Raw genomic sequence first — 27,624 nt, 5'->3', positions numbered from 1 at the left:
ACTGAAATCCAGTCCTGTTGTCATGCTTTGAGATGTCAAGTGTGTGAATTACATTCATAAAATGTAATTTGTATTAAATGAGAATACTTTCCAGCAAATCAGCTTCCCTTGTCCTGTACCAATTTAATAATAGATTGTGAAGAGATACTAGACGCAACACTTTAAAGGGCATTTTGTCCATCTGGGCATTACCTTTACTCCATGTACACTTGGGACACAGGTTTCATGAAGGATAGAAAACGTCACACTGATTAAAAGTGCATTTATTTTAAAAAACAAGCATTTGTTTATTTTTTTTTTAAAAACAAGCAGTTACAAATCTGCTAACACAGAACATCTACATTTAAATAGCAAACATCAAGACAAGTCACCAGTATTAACGGTAACTCTTGGTCCACTGCAGAGATAGGACATCAGCACTCACCAATAATTCCATACACAACACGCAAAGTATATCCATTTCAGCTCTTGGTGAACAAGACTGCCATTGCTTAGCAAAACACCTAATTTCTCTGAAGCTGAAAGTCGTCCATTGCGGGTACCAAGTGATACTGCACACATCAACAGACAAAACACCCATTCTAGGTTTTTTTTTCCAATTACACGTGTACAAAGTTTTGAACAATTTCTTGTACAATTATATACAAATATATGGTTATTTTGAACTAGATTGCCACATGCAGGGGGTAAGTGTTTTGATTAAATTGGATTGATTCCAATGAGGACAGCCCTTCCTCCGTGTACTTAAGAGTAAGTTGTTAACAATTCTTTGCTACGCACTCCTACCCGATCTGAGTGATTCAAAAACAGTGATCGACAGACCAGCAAAGTTGAGAAGTGGGAGGTCAGCACCATTTATAAAGGAACTGCCAGTATGTAGTACGCACATTTTGATTACAATGACACCCAAAAATTGCATCACTCCTACAAGCAAGTGTCCTTGTAGCCAATTAATTAATTGTACAGTTTGTTTTTCAACGCAATTCAAACTGTAAAGTACAGACTGTTGACGAGAGTTTGGCGGAAAGTGAGAATGCAGTCAATCTTCATTTAAGATCACACCTTTGTGCGACATGACGACAATCTCGTTACAAACAGTGCTGGCTTCCAAGAGACCAAGATGCTCCTAAAATGAAGTAGGGCTGCAGTTACTGAAATAGTCTAGGGGGTACTGCATTTGCTCATTGCACAGCAGTTAACACTGATGTGCCGAAAGCTCCTGAATTAAAACACATTGTGGTACTAAAGTGTTCTTGCCTGAATGTGTAATCTCTCTATTTTATAATACATGATGGTTTCCAAACCAGATGTAGATTACAGTAGCATTTCTAGCAGTACAGAGGAGGGGAATGTTTTACCCTGCAGTTACCGGCACTTACCTGTTCCCGTGACATTGACTCAGCTTTCCCTTACGCCGTTTATCAGCGCCCTGCTTTCTCCGTCTCAACATCTCCTTCCTCGCTCTAGCTGTGGTAAACGTGATACAGTGAGCATCGAGAAAATCCAGCAATTTCCCTTTGGAAACCTTGATCCCATTTTCTTTAAGCTGCTGGTGGAGGTCTGACAGCTCAAAGGGCTTGTACTGCAGGATTTTATTGTAGAGAGATGGGTTTGACCGAATGTACTGTCTTAAGGCCTCAGTTGTATCTGCCTCGTGGACTACTGCCTGTGATGGAGTGATTCCATCATCCTCTTCATCGCCTGAATCTGTGGTAAAGACATTGTCACATTCATCGGCTGACAGCCTGAAAGAGGGAAAAAGATGGATAGGGTTTGTTCATACAATCCAGGCAAGCAGTCTGTCATCATAAACATTTTTTTTTTTTTTAAATGGCCTTGGTAAGCAAGGTTGACAGTTTTCCTAAGATATCTACTTAGGCAGATTTACACTGTGTGACCTGCAGCGAGTTCGAAGGGCCCATGTTGACTGATGTGAATCAGTCATGGGAAAGAGGGAATGCACGGCTTGTTGATGTGAAGCAGTTCAGCAATGTAACCAAGGGCAGAACTTCCACATTTTGAAAGCGAATTTGCTGTACCTTGTTACCAAGCTGCAGTGTGGTGTTGGGAAAGAGCGTTAGGGCAGATGTTCAAGTTACTTTGTGCATCTTAGTTCTTCAAAGACATGCATTTTCCTTAGATCACCAACAGTAAGTCCTTGGAACCAACAGGGAGAATCACAAGGGCAATGTTCCCGTACAATCTTATTTTTATGCTCATCACCATCATGACTTTTCCTATTAGTCACCTAAGCTTACGCCTTGTTTGTTTCAATGAATGAGGGGGAAAAAAATGAAGCCCTGTTTTTCAGGCGTAAAATGAAGAAGAAAATGACTGAAATCTGCCCGGGATCTCCTAAACTCTACAAAGTAGCTAAACTCACTTCTTCATACCACAAAAGTTTGAATAAGTATTTCCCTCAGTGGGGGAGGGTATATGTTTCAGGCATTCAAAACAGATCATAGGAAAACAAGTGTTTAGTAGGTCTGAACAGCATTGCTTAGTAAAGTAGGAGGTTCGGTCCAAGTGTTAGGTTGACAGACACTCTTCAAATCTACCTGTCTGAGCTGGCCCAAAAGATGGCAGTCAAATAGCTCACCATTTTATTTCTTTCATCACACTGACTTTTACTGCTTACTATTTTTCACTCCTTTCAAGTTAATTGGTTTGAGGTAGTTCGGCTTTCATTGCACTCAGATTTAACTGACCCACCTTTGTGATCCAAAGGAGCCCTCACTCCCTGCTGAAGAGAACGAGGAGCTCTGAGATGAAGATAGCTGGTTGGCTGCATCAGAAGCAACAGCTTTCAATGGTGACTTAGCTTCCGGCCTGAGTGATTCAATAACACAGCTTCTTCCTTTCCTTTTCAAAGTGGCCTTGAGACGACCTTTCGAGGTCGGTTTGCTCGCTTCTGCTGAAACAGACTTTGACTGTTTTTTGGAGTGGCCTTTTAGCAGTTCTGTTGCTGATGAAACAGACTGCGACCGGTTTATGGCGCCTGCCTTTGGTTTGCTCGTTCGAACTGGGGCTGGTTTCCGGATGCAAGGCTGTGAAGATGATACTTCCTGCTCAGAGTGAGAGTGGGACTCTGGCTGAGTGACCCGATGGGTATATTGGTAAATCTCTTTCAATTTCAGAATCATTTTTCGCTTTGGCAGAGGTCGAACACCAAACCTGGAACAAAACAAAATTATACTGTAGCTCTGATTCTCCAACTCACGCTCTCTGCGAGTGTGGCTCTTTCAAGGTACCAACATTAACCAATTCTGTGTAATAGTGAAAGAATGGCACCAGTAGGAGGACGCCACTATGATGAATTCTGATTTAAAAGATTCTGCATCAACATCCCAATCATTTCAGTGCAGTGGTACCTTCAATAAGAGGAAGGTATCTTGGCCAAAAATGAAACTCCGATGCTTACATAGAGTTGCACAGAATGTACAGCACAGAAACAGGCCATTCGGCTCAACTGGTCCGTGCCAATGTTTATGCTCCACATGAGCCTCCTCCCACCACTCTTCATCTCACCCTATCAGCATCTCCTTCTATTCCTTCCTCACCCGTGTGTTTATCTAGCTTCCCCTTAAATGCATCTATGCTATTACATAAGAAATAGGAGTAGGCCATTTGGCCCTTCGATAAGATTATGGCTGATCTTCTACCTCATCTCCACTTTCCTGCACTATCCCCATATCCTTTTGATTTCCTTAATATTCAAAAATCTATCGATCTCTGTCTTGAATATACTCAACGACTGAGCCTCCACAGCCCTCTGGGGTAGAGACTGCCAAAGATTCACCACCCTCTGAGTGAAGAAATTTCTCCTCATCTCAGTCCTAAATGGCCGACCCCTTATTCTGAGACTGTGACCCCTGGTTCTAGACTCCCCAGCCAGGGGAAACATCCTCCCTGCATCTACCCTGTCAAGCCCTGTAAGAATTTTGTATGTTTCAATGAGATCACCTCCCATTCTTCTAAACTCCAGAGAATATAGGCCTAGTCTACTCAATCTCTCCTCATAGGACAAACCCCCCATCCCAGGAACCAGTCTTGTGAACCTTCACTGCACTCCCTCTATGGCAAGTATATCCTTCCTTAGGTAAGGAGACCAAAACTATACACAATACTCCAGGTGTGGTCTCACCAGGGCCTTATATAATTGCAGTAAGACGTCTTTACTCTTATACTCAAATCCTCTTGTAATAAAGGCCAACATACCATTTGCTTTCCTAATTGCTTGCTGTACCTGCATATTAACTTAGTGATTTGTGTACAAGGACACCCAGGTCCCCCTGAACACCAACATTTCCCAATCTCTCACCATTTAAAAAAATACTCTGCTTTTCTACTTTTCCTACCAAAGTGGATAACTTCACATTTCTCCACATTATTCCATTTGCCAGGTTCTTGCCCACTCACTTAGCCTGTCTTCTCAACCACTACCTGTGGTGGCAAGTTCCACATTCTCACCACTCTCTGGGTAAAAAAGTTTCTCCTGATTTCCTGATTAGATTTATCAGTGAATTTATTACTTTATTCTTAAAGGTGTATTGTAGGAAAAGTCCGCTTTCATCAAACACTCAACCCCAAGCATCAACTTACTTTCCCAGCTCTTTCTTTAGGTGTGGGGTGGCCATTGCTGAATAAGGAGGCTCAGGGGTGATGGGCACCAATGGAAGTTGAGCTTTCCTTCGGTTGACAGGCGCTGAAAAAGAAAGATACAAATCAGTGAAGAATGTTATCTAAAAGGATGAAAATAAGCCTAAAAATGCTCCAAAAATTAGTCCAATAATGAAGGGCTACTAGGAGATTAAATACAGAAAATGAGATTTCTGTTAAGTGTGTAGGAATTAAAATTCCAAAACATTTGCCTCTACCCCATGACGGTGGCTTCTATTCTGCAGTTTAACTTCCAGCTTTCTCTGTGCTTACAGCTCACCTTATATATAGTCACGTTTCATGTTGACTACAAAGAGGTCAAAAATTATACCGCTCTAAAATTTAGCATCTACTGCGGTCATTAGCTGTAATTAGTACCAATATGTGACCTGGGGGGGGGGGGGGCGGGCGGGGAAGGAAATCACCCCTGAGCCAATACACTTTTAGGATCAAATGCATTTAATTTACTCCATCTGTTATTTATATTTCTGGTGTAAAAACTTAATCAGAAACACCTAAAAGAATATTAATGTCCGAAAAAAATTCAAAATCGGAAGTCTTTCAGTTTAGAGGTTTAAACTTCAAAACCCAAGATAGGTTACATCTCCAGACTCAGCTTAATTGCAAACAACCAAAAGCATGGGAGTTGGAAGTTAAAAACCTTCCTTAATTCAGGTTGAATGCTGTTGACTGCTTACCCGGAGTCTTGCACTCTCCAACATATTGTCTAGAATCAGTGGTGTCTTTCTGAAGGACAGGTAACTTTTGAGATAATCCAGGGAGGACTTCTGGAAGCTCATCATCTTCATCCCAAATTTTGGAATCAAAAAAACTGGGATGTTGTCTGCTTGGAAGGGTATCCTCATCGGCTTTGCTGCTGTGATCTACTGCAGTAGATGGAAAGGACATCCTGGGCTTTGATCTTCCTGGGAGAGGTGTGCTATTTTTGTTCCCCGTGTTTGCGATAGGACACAGTTGATCCTTATTCTTTGTTTGAGCGATTGTTTTGTGAAGAAATGTGTCTTCACTGTTAGAATTTTCCTCTTCAAGTTGAGGACTACCCTCAGAATTCCAACACTCATTGTCGTATGGCATTGGGGGCTCATCTTCAAACTGAAAGCTATCTTCAGCTTGAGCCGTTGGCATCTCTTCCTCAGTGTCTTCAACCTCCAGCACAGACTTGTCTGTTGCTTCCTTCTCTTCAGAAGAAAGTGACACTGACAGCGTTCCTTCTACGTGTGCTGAAGGAGAATAGGTGACTGAAGTGTCCTCACTTTCTAAATCAACAATACAATCAGAGGTCTGTGTGGGAGGAACAGGGGGTGAGGGCAGTGAATCACTGAACAACTGATTGACAGAAATCCTCTCTGCAAAACAATCCAACTCGCTAATGAGGGTTATTTCTTCAGCATCTCTTAAAGCTTTCTTCAACGGGTTAGTTGCCTTCGTTTTTCCCTGTGCCACACTATCAGATTTTAACACTGTAGCCTCCTGTTCTACCGGTTTCTCAAACAACCTGCCCCTTTTGAAACTTTGGTTCTGCAGAAAGTGAGAATTTGTTGTCAGTGTGGAGCAGTGTCTAGTTCTTGTTGAAAGTGGAGTGGCTGGTATCAGCCACGACCCCTCCGTGGTACGGTCTTCACCGTCACTGCTAAGCCGTAGAATCAGCTCACTTTCACCATTCTTGTCTTGGCTTTCACGATCAGACACCTCTTTAGCAACACGGTTTGGGGACAACTCTGAAATGCTATTGTTGTGCACCTCATCCAAACTCTTAGATGGAATTCCATAAACTCTGGAGTTTTTCTGTTCAGCATCGATCTTGGAGTCTGACGCCATGTCAGACTTAATACTAAGCAGTTTATCGCCTGGACTTGGGTCTAATTCATCACCAGAACATTTGATGTCGGACAAAGGCATCAAATGTATGTTTTCAGAACAAGATCCTGACATTTTGTTTTCAGTTATTTCCATTTCCTCATCAGAGTCTATGATCAACAGAATATCGTTGGATTTATTCTCTGATGGAGACTGACTGGAGTCAATGCTAATAGGTGATGACGGATCGCAGCGTTGCACCTCACAGGTATTTTGGGACGGCCTCTCCAAACAAGGCGCACTTGTTGAAGGGGTTTTTTGTTTTGATAGCCATTCTCCTTGTAAGTACCGTGGAGATTTTTGAGCATCAAGTTCCTGTGGAACTCTAGGATTGTCACACTTTTCATCTGCCAAATTTAATTGTCCATTTGAAGTCACTGAGGCACGAGACAATATTTCGGACAGATTCACATTGTGTTTGGTTCCAAGGGATGAGATTACTGCTGAGATCAAAGACAGGTGTTCCTGTGGGGCTGTCTCATTTGTACATGTTTCCAATGGTGACAGACCAACCACAGGCAGATCAGACAAACTCAGACAAGCAGAGGGACTTTCAATCTCGCACGTGGGTGAAATTCTGTTAATGCTGGAATTGGCAGAGGAACTGAACAAATTACTGTTCTTTCCAGCAAAAGTCTTGTCTTCTTCAGAGAGACCAAAATCATGTTTTTCCTCAAATTTCATATCTTGCTGAGATTCTACTGATAAATCAGTTTCTGAAAAGAGACAATCATCGCTGGTATTTAAATTCAAATCAGGTTTAAGACTGTGGTTCCGTGATTCTTCCAGTTGGAATGTTTTGACCTTCCGAAAGGGTTCTTGCATCTTGGACACTTCCAGAGGTTTCAAAAGAGGTTGTGAATCAGATACCGTTTTCCTTTCAGTCATGTAAGACTCACAATTTCCAACCGTTTCACTTTCAGTTCTTAGTCCCTCCACACTCTGCTCATTTTCTCCACATGCATCAATCTCTCCACCGGTTACCACACTGCTCTTCTTCTCATCAGGTTCCTCGCTCTCTTGAGTCTTAATATTAAGGGAAGTTCTCACAATTTTTCTCTGAGTTGCAGCAAATTCATAAAGTTCTTCTAATTCCTCATCGTCAACTTTCTCATTGACCTTCTCTTCATCCTCATACTCTGCAGATTTGCTGTCAAAGGCAGGCTCCTCAGCTTCGTCCACCCACATGGACCTCAGAAGGTCTTGGAGGTTGTCTTCTCTATTTCCATACTTTTCATCTTCCATTTCAGTGAAAGGATCATTTTCCAAGCTATCTCCCTCAGGCTCAGCCTCCACAGAACAGGCTTCACAGATCTCTACCAACTCACTCACAAGAAACCTGATCAACACAGAGAAACATGTCAATCCATGGCATCATTCTGAAAAGGCAAGGTAGCAGGCAACAAGATGTTCAACTTGCTTCATTTAAATATGAGTGAGTGAGGAGGACATAAAAAAACCTGCAAAAGGACATAGACAGGCTAAGTGAGTGGGCGGAGATTTGGCAGATGGAATATAATATTGGAAAGTGTGAGGTTATGCACTTTGGCAGAAAAAATCAAAGAGCAAGTTATTATCTAAATGGAGAGAAACTGCAAAGTGCTACAGTACAAAGGGATCTGGGGGTCCTGGTGCATGAAACACAAAAAGTTAGTATGCAAGTGCAGCAGGTGATCAGGAAGGCCAATGGAATCTTGGCTTTTATTGCAAGGGGGATGGAGTATAAAAACAGGGAGGTCTTGCTGCAGTTATACAGGGTATTGGTGAGGCCACACCTGGAATACTGCGTGCAGTTTTGGTTTCCATATTTAAGAAAAGATATACTTGCTCTCGAGGCGGTTCAGAGAAGGTTCACTCGGTTGATTCCGGAGATGAGGGGGTTGACGTATGAGGAAGGGTTGAGTAGGTTGGGCCTCTACTCATTGGAGTTCAGAAGAATGAGAGGCGATCTTATCGAAACATATAAGATTGTGAGGGGGATTGATCGGGTGGATGCGGTGAGGATGTTTCCACTGATGGGTGAGATTAGAACTAGGGGGCATAATCTTAGAATAAGGGGCTGCGCTTTCAAAACTGAGATGAGAAGAAACTTCTTCACTCAGAGGGTAATAAATCTATGGAATTTGCTACCCCAGAGAGCTGTGGAAGCTGCAACATTAAATAGATTTAAAATGGAGATAGACAGTTTCTTAGCAGATAAGGGAATTAGGGGTTACGGGGAGAGGGCAGGGAAGTGGACGTGAGTCTAGGTTCGGATCAGCCATGATCCTATTGAATGGCGGAGCAGGCCCGAGGGGCTGTATGGCCTACTCCTGCTCCTACTTCTTATGTTCTTTCAACTGGAATTTTCATTTAAACTTAGGGCTATGTTGGTCCAGGGCTTGACTGTGTCAAATCACTCAAACCCTTGGAAACTTTGCAAGCTTCTATCCATCTAGTAAATTAAAGTTATTTTAAGACATCCTTTAGAATCAAATTAAAAAATGAAGAATTAGTAAGACACTACAGATTAACGGCAACACTTCAATATTCAAGCCTGATCTCAGTACTACATAACAATACTAACCTCTTAGCAAGAGTGTGGAGCTCTGAGAGCACAGTGGGTGATATAGAGATACTAGCAGTGTACAGATAGCCAAGGAATGTACAAACTGCCTCTGTTGTAACTTCAGGCAGTAAGAGCCTGCGAGTCCTGAGAGCACTGTCCTCTTCCACCAGGAATCCTTCATCGTGCACCTGCAGAACAGCAAGTCACCAAGCTCAAGGTGTGATCTGAGCTGACAGAACAAGAGGATGAGAACAGACAAAGAATTGCAATAGGCTCTGCGGGTTACCCTTCAGGAAAGCACATAACTGATCTACTATTTGCTGGCTGTCAGATATCAGTGTATGTTCACTGGATTAAACTTGGGTTAAGTGATTCCATTCTGATGGATTCAAATGCACCAATGAGTGCAAACTGCTATATGAGAGAAAGCGTGGCAGCACAAGGTAGGACAAAGTCATTATGTGTCAATGCAGTATTGCATTATGCACATTATTACTAACGATGGTTAAATTGTAGACCCGGGTTCAGTACACCTACCCCAGTTGCAAACAATGCAGCTTTATAACTATGCAACCTCTCTCGCACCCGATGAGGTCATGCTCAGCTTGGTTGCACTTGCAGCATGGTAACATTACACACCAGGAGTACCAAATGATGGAAGACATCGCCCCCACATGGGGCATATGCCCAAGGGCACAACAGCTCTCACCTGTTCTTGTGCGATTCCTAGCCACGGCGAGGGGAAAAGAGATTGAAAGGGGGAGGGGGGGGGTGGAAGAAATTATTTCTATGTCCCATTCAAAGACACAAATCCTTATTACTTACAGTTTGCACGAGCTGTGGAGAACGAGCGTACAGAACAAACTGGTGAGCGTACACAACGTCACCATTGTCCACCTGAAACTGCACATCACTCAGGTGAGGATTGTTCACCATTCCGCCAAGGTCTTCAGTCAGTTTCTTCAGTTGCTGCTGCTGAAATCAAAATGAACCAAATATTAAAAACAATTACAGGTGGTTAACAATACAAAAAAAAAATCACCACCTTTCTGGAAATAATTCTCTGTCCTGAATCTCTTTTGCAAACTTCAAAACTTCAATGAAAACCCCAGTGAGCTTCTTACAGAAATGGTCAAAACTGCAGAAACAGGATGGATTTGCATTTCACTTTAATAAAATGAAACTGGTTTGCTTACTCCATGGTGCAGACTATTTCCACAACTTCTCTCGCTCCGAGCTGGGACAAATCCACTTGGCGTAATGTCAACCGACAAAGACTCCCTTCCTGTAGGGTATAACGAGCAGATACAGTAAAACCTGGAATACAGGCTTTGATTGACAAGAATGAGCAAAGGTTTCACAGCTCAGCGGCGTGATAAACCCCTAACTGCTGCTACATTGAACATAAAGCTACATTGTTCCAGAACACATTTTAATAACACGTATAAAAAATTCAATGGTACTTACCAGAAATTCATCTAGAAAAAAATTTATACCAGGATATTTAAAGCGTCTGCCAAAAAAAAACTATTACCGTCCAATTCAGAGAAAGTCGATTTAACAGATTTCAGATCAGACTCCTAAATAATTACTGCTATGATTAAACATTAATTCATAACGGCAAGTGTAATTCAATTCTAAAATCTCTACAAATATCCACAGGGATACCATTGCCTCTACAATTATTCACTCCCATAATTATAATCGATATCCTTTCTGCATTCTTAAACCCAGCCAAATTTTTCAAAAAAATGATTCTGTAACTATCCATGTAATATAAAGGTCCAGATCTTTAATCAGTTGTATAAAGTTCCCACATACTGTTTTTTCCGGTTACATCATTGCCTTGCTCACTCTTCACCCCATAATTCCACTGTGTCAACGTCATTCCCTCGCCGGCTAAATCCATCAAGTCGAAGAACGTCTGCTCCTGCTGACTCATGGGCACGGGCACGTCCTCGGCCCCAGTCTCACTTACATCGGCAGCTGGTGCAGAGCTGTTATCAATCAGCTCTGAGGCGGGTCTTGTCAGGGCATTTGTGGCCATCGTAGAAGAGAACATTCGCTCCTTGCAAGCCGGAAATTCCTGATCATGCCCCTTCAACAAAACATGCAGTATGATTTTAAAAATGTACAGGTCTATCAGGAAAGAGCAGGGGAGTGGGATTAATTGGATAGCTCTACCAAAGAGCTGCCACAGGCACCGATGGGCCGAATGGCCTCCTTCTGTCCAGTATCATTAGAGAGGGCTTTAAACTAAATAGTGGGGGGGGTAGAGGGTTCAGGTGAGCAGGAATTTAAAAAGTCAAAGAGAAAGGAGAAGGCAATAGAGCAGGGTAGCGATGGGGGTAATGGTAACCAGAGTGTGACAGGAAGGGACAGAACATATAAAAATAAGAGTGCCTCAGAAAGTGGGGTCAAAGCACGGAAAAATAGTAAAAAGACAAAATTAAAAGCTCTTTATCTGAATGCACAGCATTCATAACAAGATAGATGAGTTGACGGCACGAATAGATATAAATGGGTATCATCTGATAGCCATTACAGAGACGTGGTTGCAAGGTGACCAAGGCTGGGAACTGAATATTCAGGGGTATTTGATATTTCGGAAGGGCAGACAGAAAGGAAAAGGAGGTAAGGTAGCTCTGTTAATAAAGGATGAGATCAGTGCAGTAGTGAGAAATGATATTGGCTCGGAAGAGCAAGATGTAGAATCAGTTTGGGTGGAGATAAGAAATAATAAGGGAAAGAAGTCACTGGTGGGTGTAGTCTATAGGCCCCCTAACAGTAGCTGCACTGTTGGACAGAGTATAAATCAAGAAATAATGGAGGCTTGTAAGAAAGGTACAGCAATAATCATGGGTGATTTTAATCTTCATATTGGTTGGACAAATCAAATTGGCCAAGGTAGCCTCGAGGAAGAGTTCATAGAGTGTATCCGGGATGGTTTCCTAGAACAATACATTGTGGAACAAACCAGGGAGCAGGCTATCTTAGATCTGGTACTGTGTAATGAGACAGAATTAATAAATTATCTCATAGTAAAGGATCCTCTAGGAAAGAGTGATCATAGCATGGTTGAATTTCAAATTCAATTGGAGGGTGAGAAAGTTGGGTCTCAAACCAGTGTCCTGATCTTAAATAAAGGCAATTACAAAGGTATAAAGGCAGAGTTGGCTAAAGTGGACTGGGAAAATAAATTAAAGGGTAAGACGGTTGATAAACAGATATTTAAGGAGATATTTCATAACTCTCAACAAAAGTATATTCCAGTGAGAAGGAAAGACTAAGAGAAGGGAGAACCATCCATGGCTAACTAAGGAAGTAAAGGATGGTATCAAATTGAAAACAAAGGCATACAATGTTACCAAGATTAGTGGGAGGCCAGAGGATTGGGAAATTTTTAAAAACCAGCAAAGGACGACTAAAAAAAGAGAGAAGATGGATTATGAGAATAAACTAGCAAGAAATATAAAAACAGATAGTAAGAGCTTCTACAGGTATATAAAAAGGAAGAGAGTAGCTAAAGTAAACGTTGGTCCCTTAGAGATAGAGACTGGGGAATTAATAATGGGGAAAAGGGAAATGGCAGAGACTTTGAACAAATATTTTGTATCAGTGTTCATGGTAGAAGACACTAAAACCATTCCAATAATACATAATCAAGGGGCTATAGGGAGGGGGGAACTTAAAACAATCACTATCACTAAAAAAAAGGACTCGGTAAAATAATGGGACTAAAGGTGGACAAGTCCCCTGGACCTGATGGCCTGCATCCTACAGTCTTAAAAGAATTGGCTGCAGAGATAGTGGATGCATTGGTTGCAATCTACCAGAATTCCCTGGATTCTGGAGAGGTCCCAGCGGATTGGAAAACCTCAAATGTAACGCCCCTACTTAAGAAGGGAGGGAGACAGAAAACAGGAAACTATAGACCAGTTAGCCTAATATCTGTCATTGGGAAAATGCTGGAGTCTATTATTAAGGAAGCAGTAGCAGGACATTTAGACTCGGGTGACTGTCTGTGTGGAGTTTGCACATTCGCCCCGTGTTTGCGTGGGTTTTCTCCAGGTGCTCCGGTTTCCTCCCACAGTCCAAAAATGTGCGGGTTAGGTTGATAGGCCATGATAAAAAAAAAATTGGCCCTTAGTGTTAGGGGGGATTAAATATGTGGGGTTACGGGGATAGGGCTTGGGTGGAATGGCTGTCGGTGTAGGGACCGGGTGCTAGGGTTGGATGATCAGCCATGATCTCGTTGAATGGCGGAGCAGGTTCGAAGGGCCGAATGGCCTACTCCTGCTCCTAGTTTCTATGTAAAATCATAATACAGTCAAGCAGAGTCAACATGGTTTTATGAAAGGGAAATCATGTTTGACAAATTTGCTGGAGTTCTTTGAGGATGTAACAAGCAGGGTGGATAAAGGGGAACCAGTGAATGTGGTGTATTTGGATTTCCAGAAGGCATTCGATAAGGTGCCACATAAAAGGTTACTGCACAAGATAAGAGCTCACAGGGTTGGGGGTAATATATTAGCATGGATAGAGGATTGGCTAACTAACAGAAAACAGAGAGTCGGGATAAATGGGTAATTTTCCGGTTGGCAAACGGTAACTAGTGGGGTGCCACAGGGATCAGTGCTGGGGCCTCAACTATTTACAATCTATATTAATGACTTGGATGAAGGAACCGAGTGTAATGTAGCCAAATTTGCTGACGATACAAAGATAGGTGGGAAAGCAAGTTGCGAAGAGGACACAAAGAATTTGCAAAGGGATATAGACAGGCTAAGTGAGTGGGCAAACATTTGGCAGATAGAGTATAATGTGGGAAAATGTGAGGTTATCCACTTTGGTAAAAAAAATAAAAAAGCAAATTATTATTTAAATGGAGATTACAAAATGCTGCAGTAGTTGGGATCTGGGGGTCCTTGTGCATGAAACACAAAAAGTTAGCATGCAGGTACAGCAAGTAATCAGGAAGGCAAATGGAATGTTGGCCTGTGAAGGAAGAAGCCATATAACCTATTCAGAAAAATACACCATTCTATGAAAGAATTCTGGCCTTATTAGAACATGACAAACTGGGTTTGGAAATCTAGAAACCTAACGATGAAAAAGCTGTGATAGCATTCTGGCTATTGAGGTTGTTGTTGACAATGAATCAATAACCTTAATGAAACAGAAGGTTAAAGGCTCCTGACAGTCTGAGCCTTTGGGAACAAGACAATAGTTCACCCTGGAGAAGGTGTTCTAAATTACACCTCGTAAAGAAGCACATAAAAGTAACAAACATCTGCCTTCGTAAAAATGATACCAAGTAAAGCGCACCTGCTGTTACACTGTTTTTTATGATAAACTTAGAACACCTAGAGGAAAGACATGGTTCTGTAGTGCTACCAGCTGAGGTGACTGTAAGAATTGCAGGGGTCAGCAGAAAAATGACGAGATAATTAGCTTACATCAGCAGAAAACCTTAAAGGAAATACCACTGGAAAAGCGTATAAATATTGAACTCTCAAATGGGATAGTAGACTCGCTTGAAGGGCAAAGCAATTCTTGGCTTCAGAGCCAGCTCTGTAAGTCTCCAACTCTTTGTACCTTGGAGATCAAAGGTACTGTATTTGATTTTGGTGGATATCCTGAATAAAACTTTAAGAACTGTAAAACTGTAGCGAAGTTAAGATTTGAGAGTAGGTTCTCTGATAATAGAATTGTAAGCTTTCTTTTTTTGGAACTGTTAATGTTGCGATTGACTCACCAACTGTAAATTATATGTCGGTTCTTTAATTAATAAATCTATATATTTTTAGAATTGTCTCACATAATACTTCTGTATCAAGCTCACAAACTCAATCTCTATGCACTCTTTGGTGAGGAGTTGCAGAATTCTGGGGGAGTTTTCCGGACCATCATAATATCCGGAATGTTACAGTCTAGCTAAACGTATTAAAAGTGCTATTTGGAGGATGATAACATTTTCAGGTTGTTCCTTTCTTTTAGAGAGAGGTAGTCCGAACCTTTAGACCCAATTAAGCGTCTTTAGGATTCGGCTACCTCAAACTTTAGTTGAAAGTGAATGTCCGAGGAATATGCCTGATCTGGGGTAGCCCTAAAGGGGCTAGGACTAGTAATTATCCCTTCAGGCCTTTATTGCAAGGGGGTTGGAGTATAAATGCAGGAAAGTCCTGCTACAACTGTACAGGGTTTAGGTGAGACCACACCTGGAAGTACTGCGTACAGTTTTGGTCTCCTTATTTAAGGAGGGATATACTTGCATTGGAAGCAGTTCAGAGAAGGTTCACGAGGTCGATTCCGGAGATGAAGGGGTTGACTTATGAAAAAAGGTTGAGCAGGTTGGGCCTATACTCATTGGAGTTTAGAAGAATGAGGTGTGATCTTATTGAAACATATAAGATACTGAGGGGGCTCGACAAGGTAGAGGCAGAGAAGATATTTCCCCTCGTGGAGGAATCTAGAACTAGGGGGCATGGTTTCAGAATAAGGGGTCGCCCATTTAAAACCGTGAATGAGGAGGAATCTCTTCTCTCAGAGGGTCGCAAATCTGTGGAATTCTCTGCCCCAGAGAGCTGTGGAGGCTGGATCATTGAATATATTTAAGGTGGGGATAGGCAGATTTTTGAACAATAAGGGAGTGATGGGTTATGGGGAGCGGGCAGGGAAATGGAGCTGAGCCCAAGATCAGATCAGCATGATCTCATTAAATGGCGGAGCAGGCTCGAGGGGGCCAAATGGCCTACTCCTGCTCCTATTTCTTATGTTCTTACTATTCTATGATTAGTGCTCGGAAGTACTTCCTTAAGGATGCTAGCCTGCAAAATACAGAACTGATCCTGCGAGTTTCCCACGTGCTATTTTCATTGTTTGTAGCCATTGTTTAAGTGTGCACTCCCATCTCCACTTCCCAGGAGCTCAATGCTATTTGATAGAGTAACAATGTTCTGCCACTAGAGCCAGCTCATCATAACTGGCCAAATAAATTACACAACACAACTGCAAAATGCCCCAGGTCATAGACAATGATGGATCAATATTGCACCAATTAGGATACTGGTAGCTTGGTTAATTTGGACATTACTGATTCTTTCTGAAGCATAAAAGTATTACTGTACATCACACTTCAGTTTTAATGAATGGTATTATCGAAAGTGATAGTAGATTGAAGACAGGCAGAATCTGCCAATCCAGAGACTTTCTTCATTTTCCAGGATATTTCTCAAAACGAATAATTAAACAATTATGGGAGTTTACCCATTACATTTATGATTAAAAGTGCACTCAATAGTATTTGTCACATTTTTCTATGCTGCATATTTTCATTCAATTGTAAATAAACATATTAAATGCATGAAAACCTGTGGCTCAAGTGCAAATTACACCAATGCAAGGAGAGTGTGCAGCACAGCACAAGACTACATTTAAGCGTCTTGGGACATTTTACTACATTAAAGGTGCTATATAAATGCAAGTTGTTAATCTGGTAAACATCATACTGTTATGAGGGTAACTTAATCCGTGCGGTCACGCAAGGGTAAATTATCCAAAAGCTATAGCTTCCGGATCACAGGGGACCAGACCCACTTCCAGAAACTGCCGTGAAATTGTTCAGGTTGTATAAAATTCTTGAAATTGTAACATAATGTGAAATGAGGAGGCAGCAGATGTGTTCGTACAGGGGGGAAAAAAAACAAAATTTTTGTTTTGCATAATAAATAAAACCTGCAGTTATCCTCTCCTGATTAATCCTCCTGAATTTTGCATCCTTTATAAATCACCTCACCTGTTGTGGTTTCCATGGTATTATAGGAGGGACCAAGTCATTTGTATAGAAGAGTGCAGAGTCGCAATCACTGGCTCCGAACAAGGCACTGCGACACCACAGGCTATCTTGCCCGGTTGTCCCTGGGCCCACATACCAGACGTGCCTCAGCATTCCACCCGCGCAGAAAGCGCTTGCAGGCAGTGGAGGGGTGCTACATACTCCCACTTCCTCGGACAGCAGCAGTGCCAACCTGTTTTGGACCCGTTTGAGCGCCGTCTCAGGGTCCTGCACCAATAACAATGGGGGACGGGCGTCCTTCCTCTTCTTTCGACCTCGCTTATCTAAAACCGGAAAAAAAATCCAACATTTAAATAAAATATTTGCACATCACCTTAATGGTACAATCAATGTAACACTGCAACAGGAGAATATGCATTGAAATTCCAACTGAATTTACAAAATACAAAGGCCTAAATCGCTGAGGAATGTCACATGACATCACAGAAATGATAGAAAATATAACAAATTTATACTTTCATCAACAATGGCTTGTTTCTGTCGGTTATATTTTTGTTAAAACATTTTAACGTGACAGACCAGTGCTTACTCAGAAGAACATCCACTGTGTCCTGAAAGCACTCACTGACTCACAAAAGGAACTTGCATTTCAAAATGCAGCTCGTGCAATGCACAAATCCTTGGAATAATAAATAATAATCCACACATATTCAGACTGACCCAGAAGTTACACTCCATGGGGAAGAATTCAGGACTGGGTTAAAACAGTAGGCTAACAAGTGTCATTGTCCACAGTTTAACTCCTACCTGCTGCTACCACCATTTTGGTGAGGCCGAAGTTATTAGCGTGGAGGATTACGCTTTGCTTCGCCTCTTCCTGTCTCTCCTGTTCCAACAAAGATGCAGATAACGCCATAGCAACCATTGTATCCTCGTCCACTGGCTGCTTGCTGGTGGTCTTGCATTTCTTTGATGGCACTTTTTCTCTTGTTGAACCTTTTCGCTTTAACTGGCCTGGCTGAAGGCTGACATTTGGAATCGACAAGAAAAGGGAGAGATTTTAAGTTTACACATACAATACATCTGCACCCAGACGTTTTCATACAAAGGTGAAAGTACAAGCCAATATACTCACAGGAGGCATCCTTTTAAGCATCATGACAAAATATGGTTCATTTGCAATACGTGGGAGCTGGTCAATGACCCTTGATCTTACAACAGATTCTCTGTGTGAACCCTTACTGGGCCACATCCAGCAACTCTTAGTTGAAACCTCTTAACCTGGCTCTGAATGTAGTGTAATGATAGTGTAGCAGACACAGCCCAATATTACCAGAAATCATAAAGGAAGATTTGCATTTATATAGCACCGGACCGTGCCTCTCAGATCTGCATGTTCAGATCACGTCGAGGTCACCAATATAGGAACGGAGGTTCCTATCCGAATAATGGAGTTCAACTCAGTGAAACAAAATAACAACGTTTAATGAACAAACAAGTTAACAGGTAAAACTACAGGAGAAGATGTACACAGGTCTATTCAGCTTGCCAGCACCTCAACAACTGCTGCAAGGTTTATGGAAGCTGACGTCATCACGTTCTCCGCGCCACTGGCGGTCACGTGATCGGCGTCATGACGTCATCACGCAGAGTGCAAGAAAGTACATACAGTATAGTTAACAGACAGTTTAAAGATGCAGTCTGCAGCTGCACTACACTGTAGTTAAAGGGATTGTTGCTAATTGCCCCGAGTCTCTTGGTGGCTCCGCCACACCAAAGTATTTCACATGCAATGAAGTACTCTGACGTGAAGGAATGGTTATGCCACGGAGATGCCATGCATTTTCTTACATGCACCTCAACAGGCAGACTGGGCCTCAGTTTATCATTTCATCCCGAAAAACAGAACCTCCAACAATGCAACACTCCCCAGTTCTGCACTGGAGTGAAGGCCTTAGATTGTGTGCTCAAGGTGGAACAGACAGATGGGATCCCAGTTTAATGTCTGATCTGAAGAAATAACGTTCAACTCCTCAATCTGGAATGGAATCACACCCGGAGCCCAACTGGAAAGAAGAATGTGCTAACCCACTGTGACACCCAATCACTCTCACGTTATTTATACTGAACGTGTTTCAGTTAGAATTCATTGTGGAAACGGAGAGGAGGAGGAACTCGGGTGATTATGTCAAACATAAGCACCAACTTCTGAAACCCGTCAACTTTTACTGTGGACATGTAGCAAAGATCAGAGACACTGGCCATGAAAATGGCTTGCGCTGGGAGATATCAGCACTGGGTGTACAAGGAACCTTGAGTTGACAAAGGGGACAGAGACAATGAAAGTTAAGGCAAGTCTGAAAGGCAGGAGTGAGCCCAATGTGGATGTAGTGCCAGGGCCACTGTGTGATTAAGGGATGTGAATAGAATCAACTCTAGCTTTTTGTTTCATTTACCATGTTGAGCTTTCAGGAGGCTGTGAGTTCTGTCTCTGAACTGCCTGCAGCAATAACCGTGGCGGGACCTCCATTTCAATCGCGCAGCGTTTGAGGTGAGTCGCTCGGCTCTTGAAGGTTTTAAACTGCTTCCCGCAGATCGGACATTCAGGAACTGAAGGTACATTCAAAGAGACAGCTGCAGCTGCTCTCTGCTCTCCTTCATCTAAGCATCTGTGAGATCAGATGGAAAGAAGTTAATGCAATTTACAAAGAATATACAAGGATTGACAGGGTGGATGTTGAGAGGATGTTTCCCCTAGTGGGGGAATCTAGAACTAGGGGGCATAGTTTCAGAATAAGAGGTCGCCCATTTAAGACGGAGATGAGGAGGAATTTCTTCTCTCAGGGTCGTGAATCTTTGGAATTCTCTACCCCCAGAGAGCTCTGGAGGCGGAGTCATTGAATATATTCAAGGCGGAGGTTGACAAACATTTGAACTACAAGGGAGTCAAGGGATATGGGGAGAGAGCGGGAAAGTGGTATTGAGGCCAAGATTGGATCAGCCATGATCTTATTGAATGGCGGAGCAGGCTCGAGGGGCTGATTGGCCGACTCCTGCTTCTTATGTTCATTCGGCCCAACTACAGGAAACTTTGTGCTATCCGGCATCGACGGGACTGAGCTGTTGCCGTCCCATCAAAACTGCCGGACAAACCAGCGCTAACATATGGAGATTTTGAGCTCCGTATCTGGCAACAAACCTTGTTTGCTTCTAAACAGTTGGCTGTACCTTGCAAGCGTCTCTGTAGCTTAGCAACAGCTTCAGCGAGACCTTGCAGAGCCTGACTGGTGAAAAAAAAGCAACGAAAAGAAAAAAAACCTAACGAAACGGCTCCTGATTTTTGCCGGTGGCTCGAGCATTCCGGACAGTTAACCTCCGGATAAACCAAAGTTTCCTGTACTCTGTGTGCTGGTGTCTATACTCCACACGAGGTGTGAATAGCGGTTCAGATAGCTTCTTTCTTTAGCCTGAGTTTCCCTTTCCCTCACTACAAGAACTTGAACCAATATTAGGCTAATAAAGGTCAAATAAAATGGTTATGTATGAGCTCCAGTCACTTAAAACCAAACATCAAAGGATATCTGGAAGGTTGGTCCATGAAAAACGAGTGTAACAGGATGATGAATTAACATAATGTCAATCACATGATATTCAAAAAAGCGAGGTGCTTTGCTCAGGTGCCTCTCACCTGTTGATGTGCTGTGTGCGCCGAACAGAGTTCATGTTAGAAAGATCCTTCTGACAGATTACACAAAAAAAGAGCCCGTTGTCTTCGAGGGTATAGGCATCAGCTGCTCCCATCTCCTGTTGTATTGCCGATGCCAAGGACACATCGCTGGGTGCAGTCTGCTGGCAGCCATCAGCTGCAGACAAACAGATATCGTCATATTTAACTCTACGCTATAATAGCCAAGAGTTTCCAGACAAAAAACAGAGAATCATTAGATGACTGGAAGCATTTCAAAGACTCTAATGCACTCAGGGTTAAGATGGCACGATAAACTCCAAAGCTAAGCTCAAGCATCTTAAAATAGTCAACCAAGCTATTTAAGACACCTTTCAAACATGTTCCCTGGCACTTGAAGTGTTATTTTCTGTTCCCTGTCTCAGTTTTTCCATTCCTACCAATTTGTCCTCACCACCGGTATTATGACTGCCAAGTGTTGCCTGTAGCTACACCATGTGACAGGGAGGGATTTAAAAAATAAAATAAAAGGCTTCCTCATTTAATAAGGAAATAATGTTCTACCAAAACACAGGTTAGGTTTTCTCAGGATACAGTACCTATCGGGTATGCCATTATGGTGAAAAATGCAGCAAATTAAGGCCAGGTATCGCTAAAATGTTTGCAACCATATATTAAAAGCATAGAAATTGGGTTGGCACAGCCCAGCGCAACAGCAACACAGGAGCAGGGAACACAGGTTTGATCATCTGTGCCATTGAGTTGCTGATCTCAGCTGTGGAGAGACACTAAGCCCGTCAATCACCTCATTAACCTCTGATGGTTAGCACATCTCAATTTAGACTGGTCATACTACATACCTGTGCAGCACAGAATAGTGATGCCCAAATAAGGAGTGTGCAACTAATTTAATAATACAGGAAACTGTGTGCTATCCGGCACCGACGGGACCGAGCTGTTGCCGTTCCCTCAAAACTGCCGGACACTCCAGCGCTAATGTTGAAAGATACGGAAGCTTCCGAGCTCCGTATCTGTCAACAAACCCTGTTGCTTAGCAACAGCTTCTAAACAGTCCAAGTGTCTCTGTAGCGTCTCTGTAGCTTAGCAACAGCTTCAGCAGACCTTGACTGTTGAGGAAAAAAGCAACGAGAAAAAAAAACCTAACGAAAACGGCACCTGATTTTTGTCAGTGGCTCGAGCATTCCGGACAGTTAGCCTCTGGATAACACAAAGTTTCCTGTAGTTATTTTTTGAACAGATAATAAAAGTGAACATTTGATAAACGAACCCTCCTCCTTAAAAACGAGTGTTACAGGAAGGGATCCTGCGGCTGACTGACTTTCTCTTCCACCGTTCTCCCTGTGCATGTCCAAGGAGCGGGATGCCTTGTTCTTCTCATCCTCTTGGATGGCAGGAGCCAGCAGAATTTTCACGTCATTGCCGTGTCTCAAACGCTCAGGTTCCTTCCTTCTAAAGTGCTGCATATTTCCCAAAACTCGTTCTTTCACACCCAGGCCTTTGTTGACAGTTTTCTTCTCAATTGCTGAACGACTGACGCTGCTGGTCCATGCACCGCCTGGAAAGAAGAAGGGCCACATGTAACAGACAAGCGATCACCACTGGCACACAACCAAATCCTTAGTATTGTACTTTCTCAAAGTCAATCAGCTTAACAAATATTCCACTCTGGGGATGATCAGTATTTGAATACCACAAGATTTGGTGCAACAATCAATCAAGACATTATCACGAGTCAAATTCAGCTCAGGTTTTTTTTGTCAGTGAGGGAGATATTCGCTCTTTTTAAAAACAGTATTGCTTTTCTTCGTCTTCTGTTCCACACATCATGGGTAGTGCGGCACTCCCTCAGTACTGCCCCTCCGACAGTGTGGCGCTCCCTCAGTACTGCACCCCTGACAGTGCAGCTCTCCCTCAGCACTGCTCCTCCGACAGTGCAGCACTCCCTCAGTACTGCCCCTCCGACAGTGCAGCGCTCCATCAGTACTGCCCCTCCAACAGTGCAGCTCTCCCTCAGTACTGCACCTCCGACAGTGCAGCTCTCCCTCAGTACTGCCCCTCCGACAGTGCAGCACTCCCTCAGTACTGCCCCTCCGACAGTGCAGCGCTCCCTCAGTACTGCCCCTCCGACAGTGCAGCGCTCCCTCAGTACTGCCCCTCCGACAGTGCAGCACTCCCTCAGTACTGCCCCTCCAACAGTGCAGCGCTCCCTCAGTACTGCCCCTCCGACAGTGCAGCGCTCCCTCAGTACTGTCCCTCCCGACAGTGCAGCGCTCCCTCGGTACTGCCCCTCCAACAGTGCAGCACTCCCTCAGTACTGCCCCTCCGACAGTGCAGCGCTCCATCAGTACTGCCCCTCCGACAGTGCAGCCCTCCCTCAGTACTGCCCCTCCGACAGTGCAGCACTCCCTCAGTACTGCCCCTCTGACAGTGCAGCACTCCCTTAGTACTGCCCCTCCGACAGGGCAGTGCTCCCTCAGTACTGCCCCTCCGACAGTGCAGCGCTCCATCAGTACTGCCCCTCCGACAGTGCAGTGCTCCCTCAGTACTGCACGGAAGTGTCTGACCAGATTATGTGCTCAAATCTCTAGAGCAAGGCTTGTACCTACAACTTTGTTAGTCAGAGGTGGGAGTGCTATCACTGAGCCAAACTAACAGATAAGAGTAAATCTCCATCTACACTGTCAACTTCTGGACTATTTAACATACTGTTAAATGCCAACGTGATAGCAAACATAGAGGCATTAAGCTTCAATAGGTTAAATAGCCTTTACTGATCCTGTCGTGTCCTAAGTCGAAAATCAGACCACCAACTTTCTATACATAATGGTTCATTAACCCAAAAAACTGCTTGACAATTTGTGCTCATAAAAAGCTTGATAAAGAGTTAATTTTCTATGTGTTTTTTTAAAAAATTTACTAATACCTACCTGGTAAACCATCCTTAATCTTAATAGTCCCAGACTGTTGTGAAGCCTCAGGTTTTGATGGCTGAGGCACAGCAACAGCCTCACAGGTTACGTGCACTCGGCTGCTGCAGAGAGGGGCAGGTAGATCGTGGATCAGACATTCAGTTCCCCCAGTCTGATGGTTCTCTGGTGTCCCATCATTGTGGGCTTTGTTCTTGTTAATCCATTTTGCCTCGCTGGTCGATGTTTGGCTTTCTTTTAACTTTGTCTTTGCTGCAAAGGAACTCGGGCGATTCAAGCAGACAGATTTGCATTTCTTGCCTTCAACCATGTACCTGGGCACTCTCTTGCTGAGCTCAACAAAATCATCATCCGATTCATCCATCAGTGTTACATTACGAGACGGGCATTAGAGATCAGCGGTGACCACAACTCAAAACCATCCTTTGTTTAACGATTGCCTGCAAGCGAGAGACCAAAATGCAAGTCTCATTGCGTTGAAATCAAGACTTATCCGCCCTCATCTAATTCTTTCTTTGCCTGGACCTCACACCTGTGGAACTCTATCACCCCCCCCCCGACCCCCCAAAGCCTTTCTTCTTCCTGCAATTGACGAGCGTTTAAAGCCCACTTTTGCCATCACTTAATGTGCATAGGAACAGGAGGAGGCCATTCAGCCCCTCAAGCATGTTCTGCCATTCAATTAGATCATGGCTGATCTGAATCTTAACCAATGTTCCCTATAAGCTGCGTGGCCACAGAGCGATCTGCAGGTCCTACGCAGCCGGCTCAATGGCATTCTAATGGCAAAAACCATACGTGCGTTGTAATTTGATTGGGCCGCACACCAAAGAAAAATGAGTGGAAACATAGATCTTAACTCCATCTACCCGCCTTTTCTCCATATCCCTCAATATCCTTAACCAACAAAAATCTATCAATCTCAGTTTTGACATTTTCAATTGACCCCCAGCCTCAACAGTTTTTTGGGGGGGAAGAGAGTTCCAGATTTCCACTACCCTTTGTGTGAAGTGCTTCCTGACATCACCCATGTGTCAGCCAGTGGCTCAGTGGGTAGCACTCTCATCTCTGAGTCAGAAGGTTGTGGGTTCAAAATCCCACTCCAGATACTTGAGCACAAAAATTTAGGCTACGCTCCAGTGCAGTGCTGAGGGAGTGCTGCAATGTTGGAGGTGACGTCTTTCGGGTGAGACGTTAAACCGAGGCCCCATCTGCTCTCTCAGGTGGACGTAAAAGATCCCTTGGTACTATTTCGAAGAGGAGCAGGGGAGTTATCCCCGGTGTCCTGGCCAATACTTATCCCTCAATCAACACCACAAACAGATTATCTGGTCATTATCACATTGCTGTTTATGGGAGCTTGCTGTACGCAAATTGGCTGCCGCGTTTCCCACATTACAACAGTGACTACACTTCAAAAGTACTTCATTGGCTGTAAAACACTTTGGGACGTCCTGAAGCCGTGCTTTCTTTACCCATGAACAGCCGAGCTCTAATTTTAAGGTTATACCCCCTTTTTCTGGATTTCCCCCACCAGAGGAAATAGTTTCTCTCTATCCACCCTATGAACTCCTTTAATCATCTTAAACACTTCGATTAAATCACCCCTTAATCTTTTATACTCCAGGGAATACAAGCCTAGTCTATGCAACCTGTCATCATAATTTAACTCTTTTAGCCCCAGTATAATTCTGCTGCACCCCCTCCAAGGCCAGTATTTCATTCAGATTACTCAAAACAATAGAAAACATTACTAGAGCGGTGTGCCAGAGCCCTGCAGCAGCTCGCAATCTGGAGGGAAGCACTCACTCCAGCAGCGGGGCCTGGGCACCACAGACTGAGACTGACGGGCCACAGTCAGGGCAGCGCCGGGCCCTGCTCCGCCCAGGTCCCACTCCCTGCCCCTGGTTCCCCTCTCCTCCCCCGCTCTCGGGTCTCGCTGTAACCGTCCCCAAGGCCTCGGGCCCCGGATTTACCTCAGGCCGCGCCTGATTTTTTTGCCCCTTTCCTCCCGCACCGGAAGTGGCCCTCGGCCATTTTTTTCTGGTTGCCCCCAACAAAGATGGCGGCGGCCCGGCAATAATGGCAGGGCACGTGACCCGCCGCTCACCTGACCGCGTCCAGAGAGTCATGTGATGCGAGGCCAGTGGAGTGGGACCGGGAGCGGATCCGGCGGATCCGACTGAACCAACCCGCTGGTTAGAACCGGTGGAGGTAATGGATCAAAAATAACACTTCAAGGGCTTTGTGGCTGGTGGGAGTGCGGACTCCCGCAGAGGTACTGTCCCGGGAAGGGATGGGTTGGAGGCGAGGGATAGAAAGACTAACTTGCATTGCTGCAGCACTACAGGGCGTCCCAAAGCGCTTCACAGCCAATGAGGTACTTTTTGAAGTGTAGTCACTTGTAATGTAGGAAACACGGCAGCCAATTTACGCACAGCAAGCTCCCACAAGCATGTTGGGCCAGAAATTAGGGTCGGGTGCTTGCTGCGCGTGCAAGCCCCCGATCTGCACTCGCCCTGCGCGCTGACATCTGAAGCCCGGGCTTGCATGCATTTCCTGTCACTGGCCCGGTTCCAATGTCGGCGCGATGTGCTTACCTGATCCAGCGGCGTAGTTAGTGCGATGTGCCGGCTGGGATCTGGCTACAGAGTGCTCACCTATCAGGGGAGGGGAAACTCATTCATGAGTTTGATAGTAAAGACTGTCAAACTGATGAGAATGTAAAAGGTAGGAGCGCCTCAGCTATGAAGAAAGACTAAACAGGCTGGGGTTGTTTTCCTTGGAGCAAAGAAGGCTGAGGGGGGACCTGATTGAGGTTTACAAAATGATGAGGGGCATAGATAGGGTAGATAAAGAGGAACTTTTCCCCTTAGTAGGGGGGTCAATAACAAGGGGGCATAGATTCACGGTAAGGGGCAGGAGGTTTAGAGGGGATTTGAGGAGGAACTTTTTCACCCAGAGGGTGGTTGGAGTCTGGAACTCACTGCCTGAAAGGGTGGTAGAGGCAGGAACCCTCACAACATTCAAGAAGCATTTGGATGAGCACTTGAAATGCCATTGCATACAAGGCTATGGACCAAATGCTGGAAAATGGGATTAGATTAGACAGGGCTTGATGGACGGCGCAGACACGATGGGCTGAAGGGCCTCTTTCTGTGCTGTATAACTCTATGACTCTATGACTCATGAAAAGTACGGGCGCCCAAAAGACTAGTTTAACTTTAATTAAAATTTAAAAAAACATCCCAATAATTAAATAAACTATAAATAACTTTTAAAAACTATTTAAAACAATTAATAAAATTTTTGAAACTTTTTTTTTTTACGAATTCGGGTCTAAAAATAAACTTACTGTAAAGTCCTTAAAAACAATGAAGCTGTGGAAAAAATGTAATAATTTTAAATAATAGACCACTTACCTTCAAGAATCCACTGCTTACGCCTCCTTTTTTCATTTCCATAAAGTTCAGTCCCTTGCACACGCGCAAACCTGTCTAAACGAAGGAAGTTCAACGCGTGCACGCAGAGTCCTGCGCGCACGCATTGGACCTCTTAACCCCTTAGTTCGATGTAGAGGAAATGCCGGTTTCCCGCGCATGCTGGAATCCGGCACTTCCAACGGGCCCACGCTTGAGTACACCGTCCGTACTCACGCGTTGGGACCGGAAGTACTGCACCAATGCATGTGCTAATGTCCCATTGCTGCCAAACCTGCCCCCAGTATAAACGGGGGTGAATTCCCACTGCTGATCTGTAAGATCAAATGAAGGTCTCGGCTTACCCATACATACAATAAAACGGACTGGGGGAAGGATTCAAGTTTGGGTGTGGTCTATATGCTGGCGCAGTCTTTATGTGCAATGGTACGGTAAATCTTCCTGCTGTCTGCAAAGCCTGTTCCGTCAGACTCATCACATCTGTGACAGTGCACTGTGATATCTGACCCGTTTTGATTATCTCTTGCAGGGAATTGGTTCCTCCCTTTAAAAAATGCCATCCAATAAATCGGTCTCAGATGCCTCAATTACACAATTCCAGAACTGCCATATTCTAAAGGACCACAAGTTACAGAGGTAAGTGATGTGGCCCACCCCCCTGTATGGTT

The 27,624-nt window shown here is 43.9% G+C and overlaps 2 protein-coding genes across 2 annotated transcripts in view; one reads left to right on the top strand and one right to left on the bottom strand.

Moving 5' to 3' along the window:
- Window positions 1–247: 247 nt before the first annotated feature.
- slx4 (SLX4 structure-specific endonuclease subunit homolog (S. cerevisiae)) lies at window positions 248–25,599 on the bottom strand. The gene is given in 16 exon segments (XM_086001025.1): window positions 248–1,398; window positions 1,400–1,745; window positions 2,713–3,174; window positions 4,603–4,705; window positions 5,358–7,876; window positions 9,104–9,273; window positions 9,911–10,057; window positions 10,282–10,370; window positions 10,907–11,183; window positions 16,884–17,206; window positions 17,691–17,908; window positions 19,340–19,552; window positions 20,572–20,746; window positions 21,908–22,144; window positions 23,517–23,956; window positions 25,493–25,599. Coding segments are annotated over 15 exon segments (5,676 nt in total). The 5' UTR covers window positions 23,881–23,956; window positions 25,493–25,599; the 3' UTR covers window positions 248–1,365.
- A 23-nt stretch (window positions 25,600–25,622) lies between these two features.
- Window positions 25,623–27,624, top strand: part of amdhd2 (amidohydrolase domain containing 2) — a 67,313-nt gene continuing 65,311 nt past the window's right edge. Inside the window, exons 1-2 of the mRNA XM_086001026.1 lie at window positions 25,623–25,730; window positions 27,486–27,592. Of these exons, the coding sequence (XP_085857152.1) occupies window positions 27,510–27,592 (83 nt within the window). The 5' untranslated portion in view covers window positions 25,623–25,730; window positions 27,486–27,509. The remainder of the gene's footprint in view (window positions 25,731–27,485; window positions 27,593–27,624) is intronic.

The sequence above is a fragment of the Somniosus microcephalus genome, chromosome 11 (assembly GCF_052327205.1).
Source record: "Somniosus microcephalus isolate GS21.2 chromosome 11, FLI_Smic_1.0, whole genome shotgun sequence".
Classification (NCBI taxonomy): Eukaryota; Metazoa; Chordata; class Chondrichthyes; order Squaliformes; family Somniosidae; genus Somniosus; species Somniosus microcephalus.
The sequence above is the reverse complement of the archived record's forward strand: the minus strand, read 5'-3'. Positions and strand labels throughout refer to the sequence as shown.